Source organism: Apiospora phragmitis, assembly GCF_038363925.1.
Source record: "Apiospora phragmitis strain CBS 135458 chromosome Unknown utg000001l:1.0-2902119.0:1.0-2906034.0, whole genome shotgun sequence".
In the NCBI taxonomy this organism is placed as follows: Eukaryota; Fungi; Ascomycota; class Sordariomycetes; order Amphisphaeriales; family Apiosporaceae; genus Apiospora; species Apiospora phragmitis.
In genome coordinates, this window is record NW_027117399.1 from 2637199 (window position 1) to 2656219 (window position 19021).

The 19021-nt window shown below is 50.2% G+C and overlaps 4 protein-coding genes across 4 annotated transcripts; 1 reads left to right on the forward strand and 3 right to left on the reverse strand.

Moving 5' to 3' along the window:
• Positions 1 to 490: 490 nt before the first annotated feature.
• PG994_000806 (uncharacterized protein) lies at positions 491 to 2524 on the reverse strand (the record flags this gene model as incomplete). Its single annotated transcript, XM_066852215.1, has 6 exons — positions 491 to 879; positions 980 to 1448; positions 1546 to 2086; positions 2147 to 2285; positions 2341 to 2412; positions 2476 to 2524. The coding sequence occupies 6 exons, from the start codon at positions 2522 to 2524 to the stop codon at positions 491 to 493; spliced, it is 1659 nt and encodes a 552-aa protein (XP_066722847.1).
• Positions 2525 to 6184: 3660 nt separating this feature from the next.
• Positions 6185 to 7600, forward strand: PG994_000807 (uncharacterized protein; the record flags this gene model as incomplete). The annotated part of the gene is made up of 2 exons (XM_066852216.1): positions 6185 to 6876; positions 6961 to 7600. The coding sequence occupies 2 exons, from the start codon at positions 6185 to 6187 to the stop codon at positions 7598 to 7600; spliced, it is 1332 nt and encodes a 443-aa protein (XP_066722848.1).
• Positions 7601 to 7917: 317 nt separating this feature from the next.
• PG994_000808 (Acetylxylan esterase) lies at positions 7918 to 8685 on the reverse strand (the record flags this gene model as incomplete). The annotated part of the gene is made up of 3 exons (XM_066852217.1): positions 7918 to 8085; positions 8123 to 8458; positions 8482 to 8685. The coding sequence occupies 3 exons, from the start codon at positions 8683 to 8685 to the stop codon at positions 7918 to 7920; spliced, it is 708 nt and encodes a 235-aa protein (XP_066722849.1).
• Positions 8686 to 11237: 2552 nt separating this feature from the next.
• Positions 11238 to 13621, reverse strand: PG994_000809 (uncharacterized protein; the record flags this gene model as incomplete). The annotated part of the gene is made up of 3 exons (XM_066852218.1): positions 11238 to 12302; positions 12482 to 12997; positions 13205 to 13621. The coding sequence occupies 3 exons, from the start codon at positions 13619 to 13621 to the stop codon at positions 11238 to 11240; spliced, it is 1998 nt and encodes a 665-aa protein (XP_066722850.1).
• Between the last annotated feature and the right edge of the window lie 5400 nt (positions 13622 to 19021).

Consider the following 19021-nt stretch of genomic DNA (forward strand, 5'->3'; position numbering starts at 1 on the left):
TCTGTCCACTGCTAGGATTAGTACAAATCTTAATGTTAAAAATACTTTGAAGTATATATACTCGTCTTGTCCACGGTGAAGTTTCCAGGGCTAAAGCCCACTCAGTCCGTTGCAGCTGTTATTGAGCTGGTAATTAATTAAACCGCCCTTCCCTTATCAGTGTCCCAGATGCTAGGGACCTCGAGGTCAGGGGTACTTCACGGGGCGCTATTGCACTCGAGATGCCGAGACCCCTTTGATGCGCCATCGAGCTCGTGAGTCATGAGGCATCATCAACTTGAATTCTACATGGCAGCTCGCTGAGGCTGAAAGCTCAATTTATCAATCCCTGACATGGCTTAGCTGCTGGAAGCAGTAGAGCAAAACCAGTGTAGCAATTCTTGTGAGAGGCTTGATGGGATATCTCAATTTATCATGGTCTCATAATGTGTTCTATCAAGGACGTAGATAGATATTTGAAGTCTAAATGGTTATACGAACTCCACGGTTGCTACACTTCATTACATGTGACAATGCACGTTTTGGGATCCTCCGGTATGCTCCTTTCGGCTTTCCACTCCGGCACCGCAAACACCACCGACGAGAAGCGCGGCCTATTGTTATGATGTGTCTGCGCCGCCGCCTCCGGACGAGGCTCGACCGTAGTAGTAGGCAGCGTCTCCGACGGATAGCTGGGTCGCGTAAACCGGTTGAAGGCGATGAAGGTCTCGCCGTCCCCCGGCACTGCGTTGTTGGGGGTCGCGACGTGCACGCTCCGGCGGCGGAGGGGCTCAGCGTCGTCGGTGATCGGGCGGACGCCGGAGAAGGCGTAGATGCAGTTCAGGATCGGGATCGAGAGGCCGTGGACGACGATGGAGAAGAGGGCTAGGAAGTAGACAACTGGTAGTAAGTACCTCCGATGTTAGCCAATGAAGATGATGGATAGTAGTAGGAAGGTGACCATGAGGGATGGAATAAATAAGTAGGGGCTAGGACTTACCCGGACCAATGGCGTTCAGCAAGGCCTGCTCACTGCCCGATGGATTTGCCACCCCGAGGAGCAAGATCGTGGTGTGCTCCAAGTAGTAGATGGCGCCGACACCAATCGGGCCGAAATAGCCCATGAAGACGGCCTCCCTCCAGCCGCGCACCACGTTCGGCATCATCCGGTAGCACAGCAGCAGCGCCGGGATCCGGCGGAAGACCAACACGAGCAGCCCGAGCGCGAGGAGGCGCGGCCAGGTGATGCCGGAAGTCGTGGCGGCATCGAAGCTCTGCCAGGGAACCGTGACGCCGATGTACATGAACCCGGCGAAGTTGAGCAGCACGTCGATGCACGAGTTGACCTCGTCGTGCCGCCGCTTCGTCTCGGCCAGGAAGCGGCCGTCCCAGTTCAGGGCGCAGCCGGCGACGAAGCAGGCGAGCAGGTCGCTCGTGCCCAGGGCGCCGCAGGTGCCGAGGACGAACAGCTGTGTGAGGGGTTGGTCACGTCAGAAATCTCATTCGCGTTGCGTTGGTTCCAAGAGCATGATGATGCTGGGAAGAATGAAAGATGGGTAAACTTACGCCTAGCGCACAGGGGAACAGGAGATAGCTCTCGGTATCGATCCACTTTCGCGACAGCGACAGCTCGACCGCCTTGCGCGCGCAGAATCCCGCGACGGCGCCGTAGACAATGGCCAACAGGACGGTGTAGAGCAAAGTCTCGACGACCCAGTCCCCCAAGGCCCTGGTGATGCTCCCCTCCTGCGATAATGCTGTTGTTGGCGACTGAGACTGCAACAACAGATTAATCGCGAGCCCGAGGAAGGGCGAGGCGAAGCCGTCGTTGGCGCCGGCCTCGGCCGAGATGATCTCGCGCAGCGGCCGGACGACGAACTGGTCGGCGAAGGGACCCTTGGCGATGGCCTGGGACAGGATGGGGTCGGTCGAGGTCGCGCAGGCGCCGATGATGAGGGTCGAGTAGAGGCTCAGATGCGGGATCGTGGCGAGGACGCAGACGGAGGTCGCGAGCCACATGAGGGTCATGACGGGGAGGAGGCAGACCAGCATCTCGCGGTACCGGAACTGGAGGTAGCGGGCGGGCAGTTGGTAACCCGCGATCACACTGTTGTGGTCAGCACTGACAGCCTAAAGTGGAAGGTCGAGAAAAGAAAGGTTGACTAACAGTTGAATGCCGATCATAACTCTCATGATACCCAAAGTGATATCATCTTGCCGAATGATCGTGGTAATTACCCATTGCTGAGATTCCAGAACTTTGGCTGCTATTGGACCGAGAATGATGCCCATGATGACAGCTGGGACTGTCGTGAAAGCAGTCAGTATATCACGTTTGTCCGCAAACGTAGCAATGGCCACTGACGGGCTTCACCAAGTACCATCGACTCTTGATGTTCACAGCTATAAGCCCAAATATCATGGTAAAGGCCCCTATGTCTCAAATTAGACGGATGCGATACATTTCTCCGACGCCAAGGTTGAGTAAGTACATACCAAGAACGGCAGCTATGATGTTTAGCTCGCTAACATCTAGGTTTGGCATAATGAAATTTTCTGATGGTCACTCAAACTTGTATAGTCTTAAAAAATGGATGAGCTCGTGGTATTGATGCAGAAGATGCACAGTGTTGGGTTGGGCGAGGCTCCCGAGACTGGTGCGCCGGGTTGGCTTTTAAGCTTGTATTCGAAAGTAGAAACCGACAGAGCTCCTATATCATTGCTGTTCAAATTTGGATGACGCAGATACTGGTAACCGGCTAGAACTCTTCAGTCATGCCTACATCCCGTCATTTCGTTCTAGATTAGAAAGTCCCCAAGCACCAACCCAAGATGCTAGCCAACCAGACTGCTGCCTCGACGTGATGTTATACCTGCTGAACCTCAACCGGTGGCAAGCTATCAACCGTATGGTGGCACACAGATCTCGCACGCCAGCTGTTCTTGCTATGATCGGAATGCATACTTCACCTGATTTGGATGTCTAAACGCGACTAGTAGGGGTTGAGGGATGCATGGCTGTCTAGATATAGCAACCAGGCCATTCCCCCACTGGTCCTGCGACATACCACGAACAGTCCGGCCACTGCGATCTTGTTTTTTGATGGTCCGGGGAAGGATTCGGGCTGCACAGTATCTGCCCTGTGAGAACTTGCCAGTGAGATCATGTGGTACTCCTGAGCAACACGGACAACGGTTCCCACTGTGGCTCATAGTCTAGACTTTGGTCCCACTGGGGCGAGACAGTGTCTCATAATATGTCATCTTCATATGTCAAGATCATGAGTGAGTATCCAAGAGATTGGGGTCTGAAGCTGAGTCGGGTTGCCTTTTCGCCAGATGCAACATAAAACTTACAAGCAACCCATTACAATAAAAGGCATTCATCCGTCGGGCACATTGCCGATGCAGAATCCTGCTATTGCAGGGGAATGGATCAGCAACCGTCAACATCGCGTTTGGACCTGGAATATATCCATTAGTAATACTGAATATCATAATCCAGAATATGACATAGGAGTCTCACGTCCGGACCATCTTTGAAGCACCAAGATATCAAGCTTTTCGTCCCTCTTGTGGACCGGTTTTGTAATACAGGCCACGTTGGACCAGTATCACGCTCAAACTGCCACACTGCGGTCGGCTAACACCGAGAAAAGACAACACGTCGGCGTACCGATCCAAATGCCGTGCAAGTAGGTCGCACCGAGAGTAATACCGTTGAGCGCGATCGTGGTGGTGTCAGGGACCGGGAATAAGACCAATATGCGCGTGTCAGTAAAGCATGGGGTTTCGGTCGGGGATGAATAACGCAGAAGCCACGCGAATCTCTGCGGGCGGTCTGTTCATATAGCCGCCTTCGCGGAGGTTCACGTCCCCTGTAAGCGCACTTGCTAAGGGGATTGTTCATCTCTTACTCAGCGGCCTAAAAGTTTAGACGGCGCGTATCCCGCTTGGCCTTAGCTTCCGGCTTGCGCAAGGCATTGGAGAGCAGAGATAGTCGGGTATGACCAATGGGCCGATTGAGTTGGAGTCAAGAGTTGGAGTAGATGGCCCCATCAGTTAATCACGGGTGGAACAACACTCGGTCGAGTCGTCTCGGCAAGTAGTGAATTTCTACTTGTAGTAGGTGCAAACGTTGAGAACTTGAGATCGACCGTGATAGGCTTTGACGGCCGACGTGTTGGATAAGACTAGTAGTTTGCTAGTTGATGATGTGCAACTGAGATCTGCACATCCCTCCCCCCTTACCTGGAATCTGGTGGTGGACCAGAATCGACGCCAATGTCAGTGTGTGTGTGTGTGTGTGGTCCGTCGCTCGCGACGAACGAATGACAAGCATCAAGAAACCAGTCTCCACGGTTTGATAGATCCGCAGCTGTGGAGCCGTGTCGTTGCGCTCCGTCTTGCGACTGTTCATCAGTAATGCGGGGTGGATGCGGCGCCGGCCAACGGGACAAGAGGGAATCGCGTTGCTCTGGGGTCAATCTTCTAGAAAAACTCTATTATATTCCATAATTCAAGCGTGTCGGTATGCTTTCTTGGCAGCTTGGGGAGGGTCCCACCCTCTCGGGTCGCCACACCACCCCCAGCCCGTACCCGTCCCCCTCCCAGGCTGGACCGGATGCTGAGATGCTTGATCGGCTTCGGGTCTGCAGATCCACGACGAGCAGGTGAATGAGGGTGTGCACTATCCGGAACCGTTTCATCAACTGTCACCCGAAATAGCAAGTGCTTGCGAGGGGAACTGGTTGAACTGGTTTGCTTATTCACAGTAGCTTTGCAACCTTAATTGTCACATGTTGGCACCTCCATGAGGTCAGAATGGCGTTGTTTGTGCGTTCTTGCACGCCAGAAACGGGCGTCGGTGTGGTGAGCGACACGGTTGGGGAGAGCTTCCCTTCTTCTGCCATTCTGTAGCCACGGCGTCTGCTTTTTGGAAGCAGACACCGAGATCCATGGCTTATCGTCAGTCTTTCTAGCAATCCCGATGGGAACGATGAAACGTCTTGAGGAGTATCGGCATCACTGCTCCGACGAGTAGGCGGCCGACATTGGGGTGAAGTTTAGATGACCAGACTATGTGCGACAAGGCCTGACTGAGACGCGTAGACGAACAGGCCGTCGCATCAGGAACTGAATCAATCTCGCCCCTCGCAACAGCCACACCTGATTCACTGCTTGGCTGCTTCAAGCTCTGAAGCGGTCCGACAGCCTATTCATAAGAGCCCCGTTCTGGCCTTAGTTCGTCTTCGATGGCTCTTGCGTAGAGGAGGCTCCAGGCCTAATAAAGATGGTGATGGCTTTGCTATGGAAGAAGTGAACGAACAAAATGGCCCTACGCCATTGTTTGTCAAGTAGACGATCAAATCGGGCCGCTAGGTTGACGAGGGAAAGTTTAAAAATCCGCCCTTCCTCGTAAACCCTCTCCCTCCAAGGGGTCGTCTGGAATGCATTAGCCCTACTACGCCGAGCGCCACCCCCCAGCGAGTAGGCCAACGGTCTAAGCTGAAATAGAGTTGTCCCGTAACCCAGAGCGTCCTAGCCACTGCAGCACGGCCGGCCCCTCACGACTCGCCGCGCTCTCTCCTCCGCGGAGGGGGGGACTGTTACATTCGCCCAATGTGCCCAAATCAATACTTCCTGGGGCCCCATTGAAGCCCAATATTAGCCTGAACAGACGACAGACCATCAGCTCTGCCAAGCTGTGCCGTAGCAAAGTCTAAATCCTCGATGGCAATGCCCACTGCCCAGAACCGTCATCTCTGAGCAGCGAGCATTCCCCCCTTCAGGGCCTTTCTCCGTATGTTTTCCCAACGGCCATCTGTAAGTATGAAACCATGGACGAAAGCGAGCCACCTCCAGTATGACTCGCGAGGCCGTTGTTCTCCCATCCATGGGAATTAGGGTAGTATTTTGGTAGCAGACTTCCCAGCTCATGTTTTTGTTGGTTTTCTCCACAAGACAAAAACTTCTAGTTCCCTCCTCGCGGGACATCTCCTCCATGTAAGAAGGGGCTACGTTTGGAAAACCAAAGAAACGAAAAGCAGGTTCCTGTGAGACCTGATATAAAACCGTTTTCGCCAATGGTTGATATCCAGATCCATCGCCAGCATACCGATCCGTTGTCTCCACGGTGCAATTGTTGCTAGCAGGAGCAGAAGAGGAAGAAGAAGCAGAAGACGGGATTCATATACGCCGGACCATGAGCTTCGTCTCCCCACACTACGTCCCCGAGACGGTCACGACAGAAGACTACATCATCGCCTCGCTCGCGTTCGGCTTTACCCTCGGCTTCGGCTGGCTCACGACCTGGACGGCGATCCGGCAGACGTGGCACGGCTGGAAGAAGCGCGGGGGGCGCGTCTTCCGCAGCCCGTACATTGTCATGATCTGGAGTGAGATCGTCGTGTGCGCCGGCTTCGCCATCCTGTGCTTCTTGTATCTGGAGCACGTGCTGCAGCCGTGCCTGGCGTACTACTTCGGAATCCTCACGCTCTGGGCCCTGCAGGTCCACTTCCTGCTGCAGATCATCATCAACCGCTGCGCCATCCTCATCCACGACAAGCGCTGGACCCGCCAGCTCAAGACCATCGTCGCCATCGTGATTACCATGGTCAACATCTCCGTATACAACATCTGGATCCCCGCCCGCCTCCAGATCTCGGCCCGGTACATGTGGATCAACCTGTGGTGGGACCGCTGCGAGAAGTGCATCTACCTCATCATCGACGCCGCGCTCAACGTGTATTTTATCGTCATCGTCCAGCGGAACCTCGTCTCCAACGGGCTCACCAAGTACAAGACGCTGGTGCGGTTCAACATGTTCATCATCTGCTTCTCGCTCAGCATGGACGTGCTCATCATCTCCATGATGAGCCTGAAGAACACCTTTGTGTGAGTACTCATCCTCCGCCCGGAAACCGGATATCTCCAAGTTATTATGATGTAAATGATACTAATGCTTGTGTGTGTTCACAGCTACATGCAGTTCCACCCCCTCGCCTACATGGTCAAGCTCAACATCGAGATGTCCATGGCGGAGCTGATCGCCAAGGTGGCCAAGCAGCGGCGGCTAGAGATGTGGGAGAACGAGGACATCTCCAGCAACACGACGTTCGGCAACATGACGCACGCCACGACGACGGGCGGCCCGCTGTCGCAGATCTCGACCAACCGCAGCACGGGCCGCATGCGCAAGGCCATGGACTCGATGTGGCACCGCAGCCACGGCGGCAGCCACGGCAGCAGCGCCAGCACCTACTCGGGCAACTACACGGAGCTCGAGAGCCAACGGACGACGAACAACCAGCAGCAGCCGATGCAGATGCTGCAGCAGCAACAACAGCAGGAACCGCAGCGGCCCCCGGACGCCACCGTCTTTCGGAGGCATTACGATTCTGGTGGTGGCAATGGTAATGGTAATGGTAATGGTGGTGGCGATGGTGATCGGGGGATGGGTATCTACACGACGCGCGAAGTCCACATCGAGTACGAGGCGAACCCCTTGCACGCCGCGGCGCCATGGACGAATCCGCCGGCGCTATCGAATAGGGGGGCCTTGATAGGCAGGACATCGAGCTTTGTGTCGCGGGAGAGCCATTCGTTTAGCAAGGGATGATATTGAGCTTCCCGGTTTCTTATTTGTTTTGCTTTAAATCGATACCCTTTCATATTGGAATACGATGTTTTTCAAGGCATTCACGTGTTCCTAATTAACACGAAGACGTTATGTGAGAACATATGACTAACCTGCCCACCTTGATGCCCCGATCCTGAACTCCGAATTCGAACATCTAGTAATGCTAATCCGGCCATGCAATTCTATTTTCTTCTCTCTCTCTCTCTCTTTATCGTTCATCCTTCTTTTCAGACGCAAGCCCATCGTCATCATCTTCCTTTCTTTCATAGCTATTATGGGCGCGCCCCCATCTCCCCTCAAGCCTTCACCCCCACGAACCCCACAATCCACCGCTCCAGCTCGCCCGTCCAGCTGCGCTCGGCGTCGTCGGTCGCGAGCCCGATGCCGTGCGGCCCGTCGGGCAGGACCACCAACCGAAAAGGCCGGCCGTGCCGCGCCATGGCGCCCGCGAACAGCAGCGTGTTCTGCACCGGCACGGTCGGATCGTTGGCCGTGTGGAACAGGAAAGGCCGGCGGCGTGTGCGCGCCCACGCGCGTCTCGGCGCACATGCCCAGGCGCACCGCCTCGGGCGCGTCGGGGCCCAGCAGGTTGCGCAGGGAGCCCTCGTGCATGGCGTCGGGGTGCATCGTGATGACGGGGTAGGTGAGGATGGCGAAGTCGACGATGGACGACGGCGATGACGACGCCTTGTTCGTTTCGGTTGTTGTATCATCGTCTTTGGCAGTATGAGGAGTGGTGGCCGTGATGGCGGCGAGGTGCCCCCCCGCGGAAAACCCCCAGACCCCGAGCGTCGCGACCCGCCCGCTGGCGCGGATTTGCCCCACCGCCTCCACCGCCTCGTCGATCGGCGCAGGTACACGGGCGCGACGGCCCCGCGGTGGCTGTCGACGGTGTACCGCAGGATCCAGGCGTCGAAGCCGCGCGCGTTGAGCCAGGCTGCCGGCGGCGGGCCCTCGTTGTGCCACGAGATGTTGCCGTAGCCGCCGCCGGGGAGGACGAGCACCCCTGTCCCGTTGGGGGCCGACGCGGGGTAGAAGGTGAGCTTGGGCGGGTCCGTCGTCATTGTGTAAACAAAATGGCTTCGTCTTTGTGTTGATGGGGTGGTGTGTGAGTCGGCGACTATTTCGAGAAGCGGAGTCACGATGTTTCTTCAAAGTCTTGTGGTACCCCTAGCAAGACGGAAAGGAGGGAGAAGAAATAGTCGCTTTGTTGAACTACTTGGTGTTCAAGAAGGGGTGGGAAACGGCTTGGGAGCCAACCCACTAACCTAAGTCAGAAGCCTAAGTGAGTCAGTCCCCCCTTCTTAGGATGTCGCGAAGAAGGGAGGAGGGGGGGGGGGGGGGGGCGCACTTGCTAGTTATGAGTCCTGACAGCTCACTCCGTCTCCCCAAGTGGCTTGATTGTTGTCATGTCGCGTGGTCTTTGTCTAGAACGCGGGCGAGAAAGACCCGCGAAGAGCCCTCTTGGCGATAAATACCCCTTGCATTTGACGGTTCATTGGACAGGCATACCCAGGTCGCGCCCCACAACGCCCATGCATCCTGCCAGACCAGCTGGCTTGGCATGCAGGCGACATAGTCTCGATCAAGTGGCCTGTGATAGAGGCATATGCTGCTGCAAGATTCAAAAAAAAAAAAACTTCCTCTTCCCGGTACACCGGTGACCGGTCTGGCTGCGACGGGAATCCTCCCATGAGGATTTTGCATACGGGCAGGCGCTCGAGCCCCGACCGGTGCACAGTGCCTCCACCGGGGAAGTCCCTCTTCGGCATCCGAGCCTACATCCGACGCCGGCATATTGGTTTTCAGCAACCGCTACCCGATCCTATACACGGCTTACAGTACATACATACTCTTCCCTATTCCAAGTCAACCATCAGTTACTCCACCAAACAATAAACACGCAAATTGTCGCAGTCGCACCCGTGGATGCGTGTTATTTGTTCTATAGCGTCAGATGTTGCATTGGGCTGCCAAAGACACATCGCGTATGACGTGACGCCAAATTGAGCGCCATCTCTCTTGGGCGTTTAGGCACTTACGGCCCGCCCTCTTGTCGACCACCGCCAGTGTCATTTTTGACGTGGTACTGCATAAGGCGGGCGAGGTGATGCCTAACGTCATGGGCGAGGACGGCAGACAACATATGTCAACCACAGTATCGGGTGTTCTTTTTTTCGAACGTTCGAGAACGCCAAGAAAAGGTACAGATGCATCATGCAATCTGCCGTGGCCGTGATTTTGGGCGATGCAGGCAGACGGACGCCTTGACCATCCTGCATCCGACCGGCTATGTCGGGCGTGCTTCCTGGATTGCCCTGGCAGTGAGAGAGGTCTGTCTGCCGAGGCGATGCACGCAGACGCGGCAGGCGGGGTTACCTGTGCTCTGCAAAGCCTCAACTAATATCCGTTGCCGGCCGCACACGGATGAAGCTAAGCCTTTAGTCAGGATGATGTTGCAACCGCGGCTAGTCTACGGCGGACCCGGCCAGTTGCACAATGCAGCTTATCCACACTACGCGAATGCTACAACACAACCACCAGTTGGGATACAAAACAACTCGAAGGCGCGAGGTCAGGTTGCAATCAATTGCCGCTGGGATGGAGCGCGACCCCGTCCGATTCGAGGGGTTGAGGAGGACGAGATCCTGCCTGACGCCTAACCTAATCCGCCCTCGACGTCAAGGTGCCATGCCGATCCGGGTGCCGGTAACGTTTTGGAGCCAAACGACAAACTGCAATGCACCTCTCGTGCATTCGTCTTAATGCCGCCTCCTTTTCTCATATTACCAAAAGAGCAGCAATACAGCCTTGGTAAAATGAGACCCCGCATGCTTCATTCTTCACATGAATCCATCCTGTGTTACCATTTTTGAGCTGTTTGATTCTTGAAACCGGCTGTCGCTGATCTGCAATGAAAACACAGACGCGCCCAGTTACAGGGGCCTTGAACCAGGGAAACACCACCCAAGGTTAACCCCCATCATTGATTTACAGAAGGTTTGGCCAAGCCCCTAACCCAGACAGCCAGAACTCTCCCCCTGCGCGACAATTGCCCAACGAAAACGAGGAGGTCCGAACGTCCGAAACAGGTATATGGTTGCTATTGGTCATGACCTCCGAACCTACTGACCCGGGAAAGGCAGAGCTTGGTGGAGATGGAATGAAACGAAACAAGTATGTACCGATACGGTACTCATCTGGCCGCACGTGGATGGTGGTTCGCTTAAGCAGAATCCTCGATAAACACGCTGCACCCCTCATTATCTATGCACTGCACGAGTGATGCCTTTCCTCGCTTCTACTCCTCCAACTTCTCCTTACGAGTCATCACAGTACTAGCTCGATTCACTGTGATGGGGGTGGAAGCCCAATACCAGAACATGTCCTTGAATGACCTATCCTAGTACAAATCCAATTAACTCAGTAATGACTACCAAAGCTGATATGATCTCTGCTTGTATGTTCTATTATGCGTGTGTATACATTCCCATCCGTCTTATATTATCTGCATCATTGATCCTCGAACACCCCCAGCAGCTCATCCTCCGCCCCCAACACCAAGCAGTCCGGCGGCTCCACCCCGTTAGTACCCGGCACAACGACACCATCACTATTAGTGTCGCCCGCCTTGTAGATCACAGCATTGGCGAGGTCGCGCGTGTTCTCCACCATCCCCCCAGTTCTGCGGCGCGAACACGACGCTCGCGTGCGCCTCGGCCGCGAGCGTGTTGGGAAGGTCCTCGGCCCGCACGAAGTGCTGCATCCCCAAGTTGGCCCAGACGACGAGGTCCTCCTGTTCGAGGGGCTCGTCGTCCGCAAAAAACCCCCAGAACGCCACGAGCGGCGCCTCGGGCACGTTGCCGCTCAGCGCCGCCGTCGCCGCGGGCTCCGTGTCGTGCTGCCGCGACACGGCGAAGACCTGCTTGGCGTGCTCGCCGGACCGCCGGAAGAAGGGCGAGTTCTGCGACGGCAAACAAACATTGCTGAGGCCCGGCAGGATCCGGTACCCGCGCGACTCGCCCCAGGCGTTGGGCCGCGCCTTGTTCACGACCGTGTACATGGCCTGGCCGTTGGGCGGGTTCGGCAGCTGCCGCCCGCCGGCCTCGGACGCGAGCTCGCGGATGGCGTACCGCATCGTCTCGAAGACGCCGCGCTCGGGGTACCACGGCTGCGTGACGTTCTCGACGACGAGGTTGGTCGTGACGAAGGTGTTGCGCGAGTCGACGAGGTCGAAGTCGGCTTTCAGGTTCATGACGTGCGTGTGCAGGGTCCCCGAGATGGTGCTGCCGATGCGCGGGCCCCAACGGCCGGCGTCGTCGGGCCGGTAGTAGTTGGCCTGCACGTAGCCGGACGCGTACGCATCGACGGAGATGCTGCCGTCGACGACGAAGCCGTAGTCCCAGATGTAGTCGTAGTTGCCCAGCGTCGCGATCATGCGGACCACCAGCTTCGAGCCCTTGGTCGACTGGGACCACGAGTTGTAGACGTTGTGGCGCGTGAGGGGGACGCCGATGTCGGTCTCGAAGATGCAGATGGCCCGGCTTATGGTGCTCACGCCGGTGCCGTCGTTGAACGTCGCGTTCCAGTAGGTCGCGTGGTACGGGCAGTCGTAGCCCGGGATCGGGCGGACGACTTGGCCGCCGATGCCGTAGAAGCGGTCGCTGTAAGCCGTCCCGGTCTGGAATGGGTTGTTTCCGGCATACTGCACGAGCGCATCTACTCTTCGTGTCAATTTTGAAGCATATGCAAATAGGGGTGATTGGATGGATGTGCTTGCCTTGGAGGGATAGCTCGTACAAGACACTCTCGCCCTTAAACCTGATATCGTAGAACTGGATCCCTACGTCCTTGTCAAACCTTTTGTAGAAGGACCAGCCCATGTAGGTCAGATAGTTGTTCTCCGTTGTCGACTCGGTACCTCTTTCCCTGAAGGGCAAGTACAGTAGGAGCGAATCTATCCTCGAGATCTCGCACAGTGCCGACACGATCCTTATTCAGGAACGAGTCGTTTGTGGTTGGGTCCGGCGTCTTGGTGATCTCGCCGGCCGACCAGGCCGCGCGGAAGTCGTCGGTCGAGTTGTACACGACGAGGTCGTAGACGATCATCCGCAAGCGGTACAGCGACGGGTCCGTCCCGGCAATGTCGAAGCTGACGTACAGGTCCGAGGGCTGGTCCACGGGGCCTTGGCGAGCCGGCGCCACGGCAGCCAGGCCACGCCCGTCGTGCCGTCGGTCGAGTAGGGGTTCTGGACGAAGTACTCGCTGTTCGTCCGGTTGTCGCCGGAGCCGTAGTACGCCAGCCCCGTGAGGTTCAGCGTGATGTCCGCGATGCTCGACATGGTCGCCGCGACGATCGCCTCCACCGCCCGCTGCCTGGGGGCATCGTATAAGCCGCCGCTATAGAGTACCTTGGGGCCGTTCGGGCCGTTGTAGAAATAGTCCAGGGGCCTTATGCTGGTTGTGTTCGAGATGGGCAGAGGTCCGACCTGTAAGCCTGTCAGCCGTGCCGGGGCGACTTGAAACACTTATCAGCTGTGTTCTATGTAGGCCACTCACATAATATTGGACCACCCCCGGTACCGTGGCTGCTCCCTCATTAATTACTACCCGCGCATATCGCGGTACCGAGTCGGAGGCACCGCTGAGATAGTCCGTGACGTCGGTCTTGTTCGGTTTGAGTGTCTCTATATGAGAGATGTAGTTGTCACTCATAGCCAAGGTGGATCTAGACGGGTCGGATAGGTTGAGTCCATGCTCCGAGCTTCCCAGCCATTCCACTATAGAGTCCAGCTCGGATTGCGACAAGGGCGTAAAGGGGGTCCCCCTCGGCGCCGTAACCGCGACATCCTGGGGTACTGGGCAAGCGGATGCGCTACTCTGACGCCGGAATAGCGTATCAGCCGTCACCTCGGAGCATTGGCACTTATTGTGACTGGCCGTCCATGCTCGTCCGGCGTAAAACAGCCCAATTGCGACGATGGAGGGGGCAGGCCGCATTGTCAAGCAGAGACGGCGGCTTGTTGGTGATAGAACAACAGCTTGGCAAGATCTTGTGTCACATTGGCCCTTTGGTTCGCCAGTACTTTATGCGCCATGAGCCCCAACATAAGTCTTAGAAACGCACAATGCAAGGCGATGCAATGCGAGGCATCCTTCCGGATTGGTCTTGGGTAAGTCCCAAGAAAACGGAGGATGGGGAGTCTCGCGCCGTTCCACCCGGAAGGAAGCAGAGAAGTACCGTCATGGTGAGGCCAAATCCAATGAAGGCGGGATGCAACCGCAACAGCCGGCCGTTCCGATCCCATCAAAAGCATAACCCTATCTCATCTGATGTATCCTTTTGCAAACGTTGGGGACCACTGGTTGCTTATTTCAGCGCAAGCCGATGCAAACTACGCCGCCAGGGAACAGGGCACCGAAGTCCATGACCATATGTTTGCAGCAGGGACAGCGCATTGCAGCTACCGGTACTACTAATCGCCCACTTGGTTGGCTTTCCTTTTTTCTTGTTCTTCTTGTTGCTCTCCGTTTTAGGTCTGCTATCATAATCCTACGTATCGTGGCGAAACTCAAATGCCACAACCGTAACCTTCTTCACTTGTTGCGGAAGGCGTAATCATGCAGAGCTAAAGCAAAGCAATAAACAGCCTTCGAAGTGAATTGGAGAATCACAGACTCTAATGCTGGAAGATATTGATAGTGGATTCTCACCATCTACAGAAAGTTCATAATGATGGGATTTGGCATGTAGCTGTTACCCTGCGCCTCCTACCGACTCTCGGTGGTATTATTACTCTTTTTGGAATAAGCGGGATGTCTCAGGGGGAATAATGCTAAGACACTGGGATAACGAGGAATAACGGTTGGAATAGGAAGGAACTACCCCCGAAAGTCGTTTACCGGGTGTATTCCGGTACTGACATAATTGCACATACACATAATTAGTTATAAAACAAACGCTCGACGCACACACAATGAATTGACGGTCTAGGCATCTTCTCGAAACCATCCAAGTATGAGATCAACATGCTTGAGGCCATGACTATCCCTGGCCCCATTTTCAATTTTCCAACTGCCTTACGGTAAACAAAACCATTAATCGTTCAGCCTCAAGACCACCGTAACCCTGGATTCCGGGTGATTCGGGACTTCTGAGAGGTGGCCTCCTCCTCAGGTAAATTCCCACAAGCTCTGTTGTCCGATGCTGGTTTCGTTGCACCCGACAGCAACGCAATTTTATGCTCTTCTGACGAGGGTTGAAACCATCCGCAATAAGTGGTTGTCATACCGGAACCGCAGCGGTCCCAAGTGAGGCGAGCTTCCAGCCTATCGTCGCTCAAGGATACTCAGCCGCAAACCGAGATGGACTTCGAGAATGACACCGAGCCTCGGCACCTCCCCCCATCGCACGTACTGTTCGTTGTCTAAGCTAAAGCACCCCCTCACGGGCCACCCCGTCACGGGCCACCGCGTTTTACCCTATAAACGCGTCTTTTCACCGTGCATCCTAACTAGAAAACTTTTTAATTAAATTATTACTTTTTATTTTTTAAAGTTATTATTACCTTTATTTTTTTCGCTTATTTCTACTCTTTATAACGATGTCTTCGTTTAATATTTAAAAGCGTGCATAGGCTGCCGTGCGCGACGTAAAGTTCGGAACAGCTACTCGCGAATCCGCCCGTAAATAATTAGCCCCCCGATTATATATCTAACGTCGTCTCGCCGGTATACTTATTAAAAATAAGTTTAATAAAAATTAGCAAGTCTTATTATTATTTTTAAAAAACGAATTAATATATTAAGCCGTTAATTAAGCTAGGTTAAGTTTTATTTTAACGTTAATTAAGTTTAAGTTTATAACTTAGCGGATATTAAACGCCTTTAAAGCTTTTTATACTTTAAAATAATAATAATATACTTGTTTTTTAATTAAAAATAAGTCCGTTAAAACTATGAGGTTAAAAATAATTAATTATAGCTAAGTTAATAAAATTATAGTAATAAATATTAATATTTTTTTAATAAATTTAATACCTCGAAGCTAGTTAATATCCCTTTTAAACGCTTTTATAATACCGACGAAATAGGTATCGGCTAAGGCGTTAGCGGTAATTACTAAGTGGTTATTAAAGCTATTAATTATTTAGTTTTTTAAAAAAACGTTAAAAAAAGGGGAATAAATTACTACCTTAAAGTATATAAGCTATAATAAGGTAGCCTTCCCGCCGCTAGTTATTTTTAAAAGGGCCGACGTTTAAAGTTAGTAATTTTTAAACTAAGACGGCCATCTTTAAGATAACTAGCGGTTTTAAGCGTTACTTAAAGGGTGGACTAGTAATACCACAGCTTTAATTAAATTTAAAATATTTTTATCCTTTATATATAATCTCGTTATTATTAAAATAGTAAGAACTGAGGTTTTTTATATTATTTTAAAAAAAGTGCTACGTACCTATGCGTACGAACCCCTTTCCTATTTTATTAAGAGGGGTATACGATACCCCTCGTAGCTCGTATTAAAAATAAATATAAATAATAAAATAAGAACGATTAAACCCCGATTAAAACCGGAATTATTATATATACGAGAGCTTATTTAATATTAATTAGTAGTTACCCGTGGCGATTATAGATTAGTAAGAGTGAAAAAACGGTTTTACGCCCTTATTAATGTAAGGGCGACCGTGCTAAGGAGCCCCGAGAATTTCCGCCCGTTAGAGATTCGGAAGAAGAGCCGAATTGAATTAACCGTACGAAGAGGAACCCTTTTTTTAATATATATTATAAAAAGGAGACTAGGTTTCGAATTATATACGAAATTAATTAAGTTATATATAATTATATATTTAAATAGTTTTATTATATAATTTATAAAACGATAACCCTTATTAAATAGAATTAATCGCGGTCGGCGAATCGGGATCGAGCTTGAACGTACTGAACTTAGATAGATTAACGACTTTAAACCTTAGACCGCTTACGTATAAAGAAGTATTTTAAAATACCGAAATCTTTTTAATAGTTTAGAAAAGAAACGTTAACTTTACTTTTTAAAAACTCGAACTTTTAAACGTACTCTTTAAAAAAAATAATACCCGAACTATTTATAACGTATTTTATATAATACTTTTTAAAATATTATATATTAAAAATAAAAGGGACCTCTTTTAAAAAATTATTTATTATAGAGTTCGACGGATAGACCGAATATTAATTCGGTTAAATTAATTATATATTTTAAAAGGAGCTTTTTAATTATTTTAAAAAATACGGAGTTAATATATTAACGGACGGATTTTTTAAAGCTAAGCTTATAAGTTTAATATTACCGGCCGATTTTATATATTAATAAGACCGACCGGCAGAACCGATTTCGGAAACCCGAAAGGAGGATATTTTATACTCTTCCCGAGAACAAACAGTTAAAGAACCGCCGCCTAAGCGAGAGATACCCGGTCTCTATACGGAGTAATCGTTTATAATATTATAGGGTACTTTAAGACCGACGTTCAATCCCGGAGTTTTAAATACTCCAGGCCCGACGTCTAACCCTGAATTCTTAAATACCTAAGCGTTATAAAATATTATCTTTTTTCCTTTTCCGACTCCGATACCGCCGGACCAGACGGCACGATTATCTAGTTTAGTGTATATTACGGAATACGATATCCCTTTAAGCCGAGCTATTTATAACGGCAAAATCGATCAGAATAAAGTCGTTACTTTCTCGAAGGTATAGAGGAAGGAAAAGAACTATACCGGCAAGCCGTACAACATTTTCTACGATAAAATACGGATATTTATCGAAATATGCCGACGGCTAGATATATTAAAAGATTAATATTATATAATTTTTTTAAATATTCTTTTTAATCGTGCGGAAGTATTCTATTTTAATTATATCGGACTTAAAAAAAGATAGGACGAGATATATTATTTAATAAACTCGTACTTTAATACGATAATAAATTACGTATAATATTTTACGGATTAAATAATAACCTCTTTTATATGAGTAAAAAATAAAAACGCCGAGAAATAACTTATTAAGGTTTTAAAAATCCTGCTAAATAAGCTCTAGCTCGTATAATAAGCCCTCGGAAAGGGATTTAAAAAAGAGATCGCTTTTCATACCTCCGTCGTAAAAGTTTATCGAGAAGTTCCGGAACTTTTATTAATTTTTATTTATTAAAAATTAATATATAAAGCGTTATTTTCGAACCTTCGCGTATCGTTAAATATAATAATAAATTAAAAGATTTTAAAACGATACTTAACGGAGGAATTATATCGATACCTGGCTAAAAATATATACTTAATTAATAAACGGTTTATAAATAATTATATACGAAAAAACCGATTAGTTTATAGTAATAAATTATTATATAATAGCTAATTATTAAAATAAGAAGGTAATTAGCGACCCGTTAATACTTTTTAATTAAAGCTATTATACGAAAACCGGTAATTCGAACGAGGAACTTATTAAATTTATTATAAATAAAGCTATTAATTAATAAACTACCTAGCCGAAAAGCGAACCCGTATAATAATTTAATACTTTTAAACGTGTAATAATGTGGGATAAGATCTCCTTACTTAAGAAAAATACGGGGATTTCGTTCGAGACTAAGAAAAAAAAAGGGAGGAGTTAAAAGATAACGAAAAGGAGTATAATTATTTCGATCTAGAAAACGCACGATAAGGTATTACTTACTTAACGGACGCCGCGTTTTATTACCGGCTTATTAACGAGGATATTTACTCGACGAATATTTAATTAAATTAAGAATAACGAACGAGAAAAAACTAATAATTAATATTATATCGCTCCGAAAATCGTACGAAAAAAGGAGATCTCGGAAATCTGCTAGGTCGACGGCCGAAATAACCCTGTAGACGCCTTTACTAAGAAATCCTTAAATAAAGCCCTCGAGTAGATAGTCTTGATAAATAGCCTCACCGTATATATAAAAGCGTATATCGAGCGGCTAGACTCGTACGGTAAATAAGAAAAGAAGAGATACGATTTTTAATAAGGTATGACGTAATTCGATATACGAAAACGCGTATTTATTATTATTATTATTTTTAAATAGTTCTTTTTAATTTATAACGGGAAAAAAACACGTTAACGTATAATAATTTTTTTAATACCGTTATTATTATTAAATAATTAAAATAATTAATTAAAAAAACCTGCTATTTAATAAAAATAATATTAAAAAGGTATAACATTACTTATACGGCTTAAGTAAGTACCGAATACCGGATTAGCGTAACCTATCCGTACGAAACCTTTACGGCGGGAAGATTCGTCCTAATAAGGGGAGCTAGCTAAGTTTATTATTAAAATAAAAAGTTACTAGTATTAAAATAATAAGAATTAAGGTT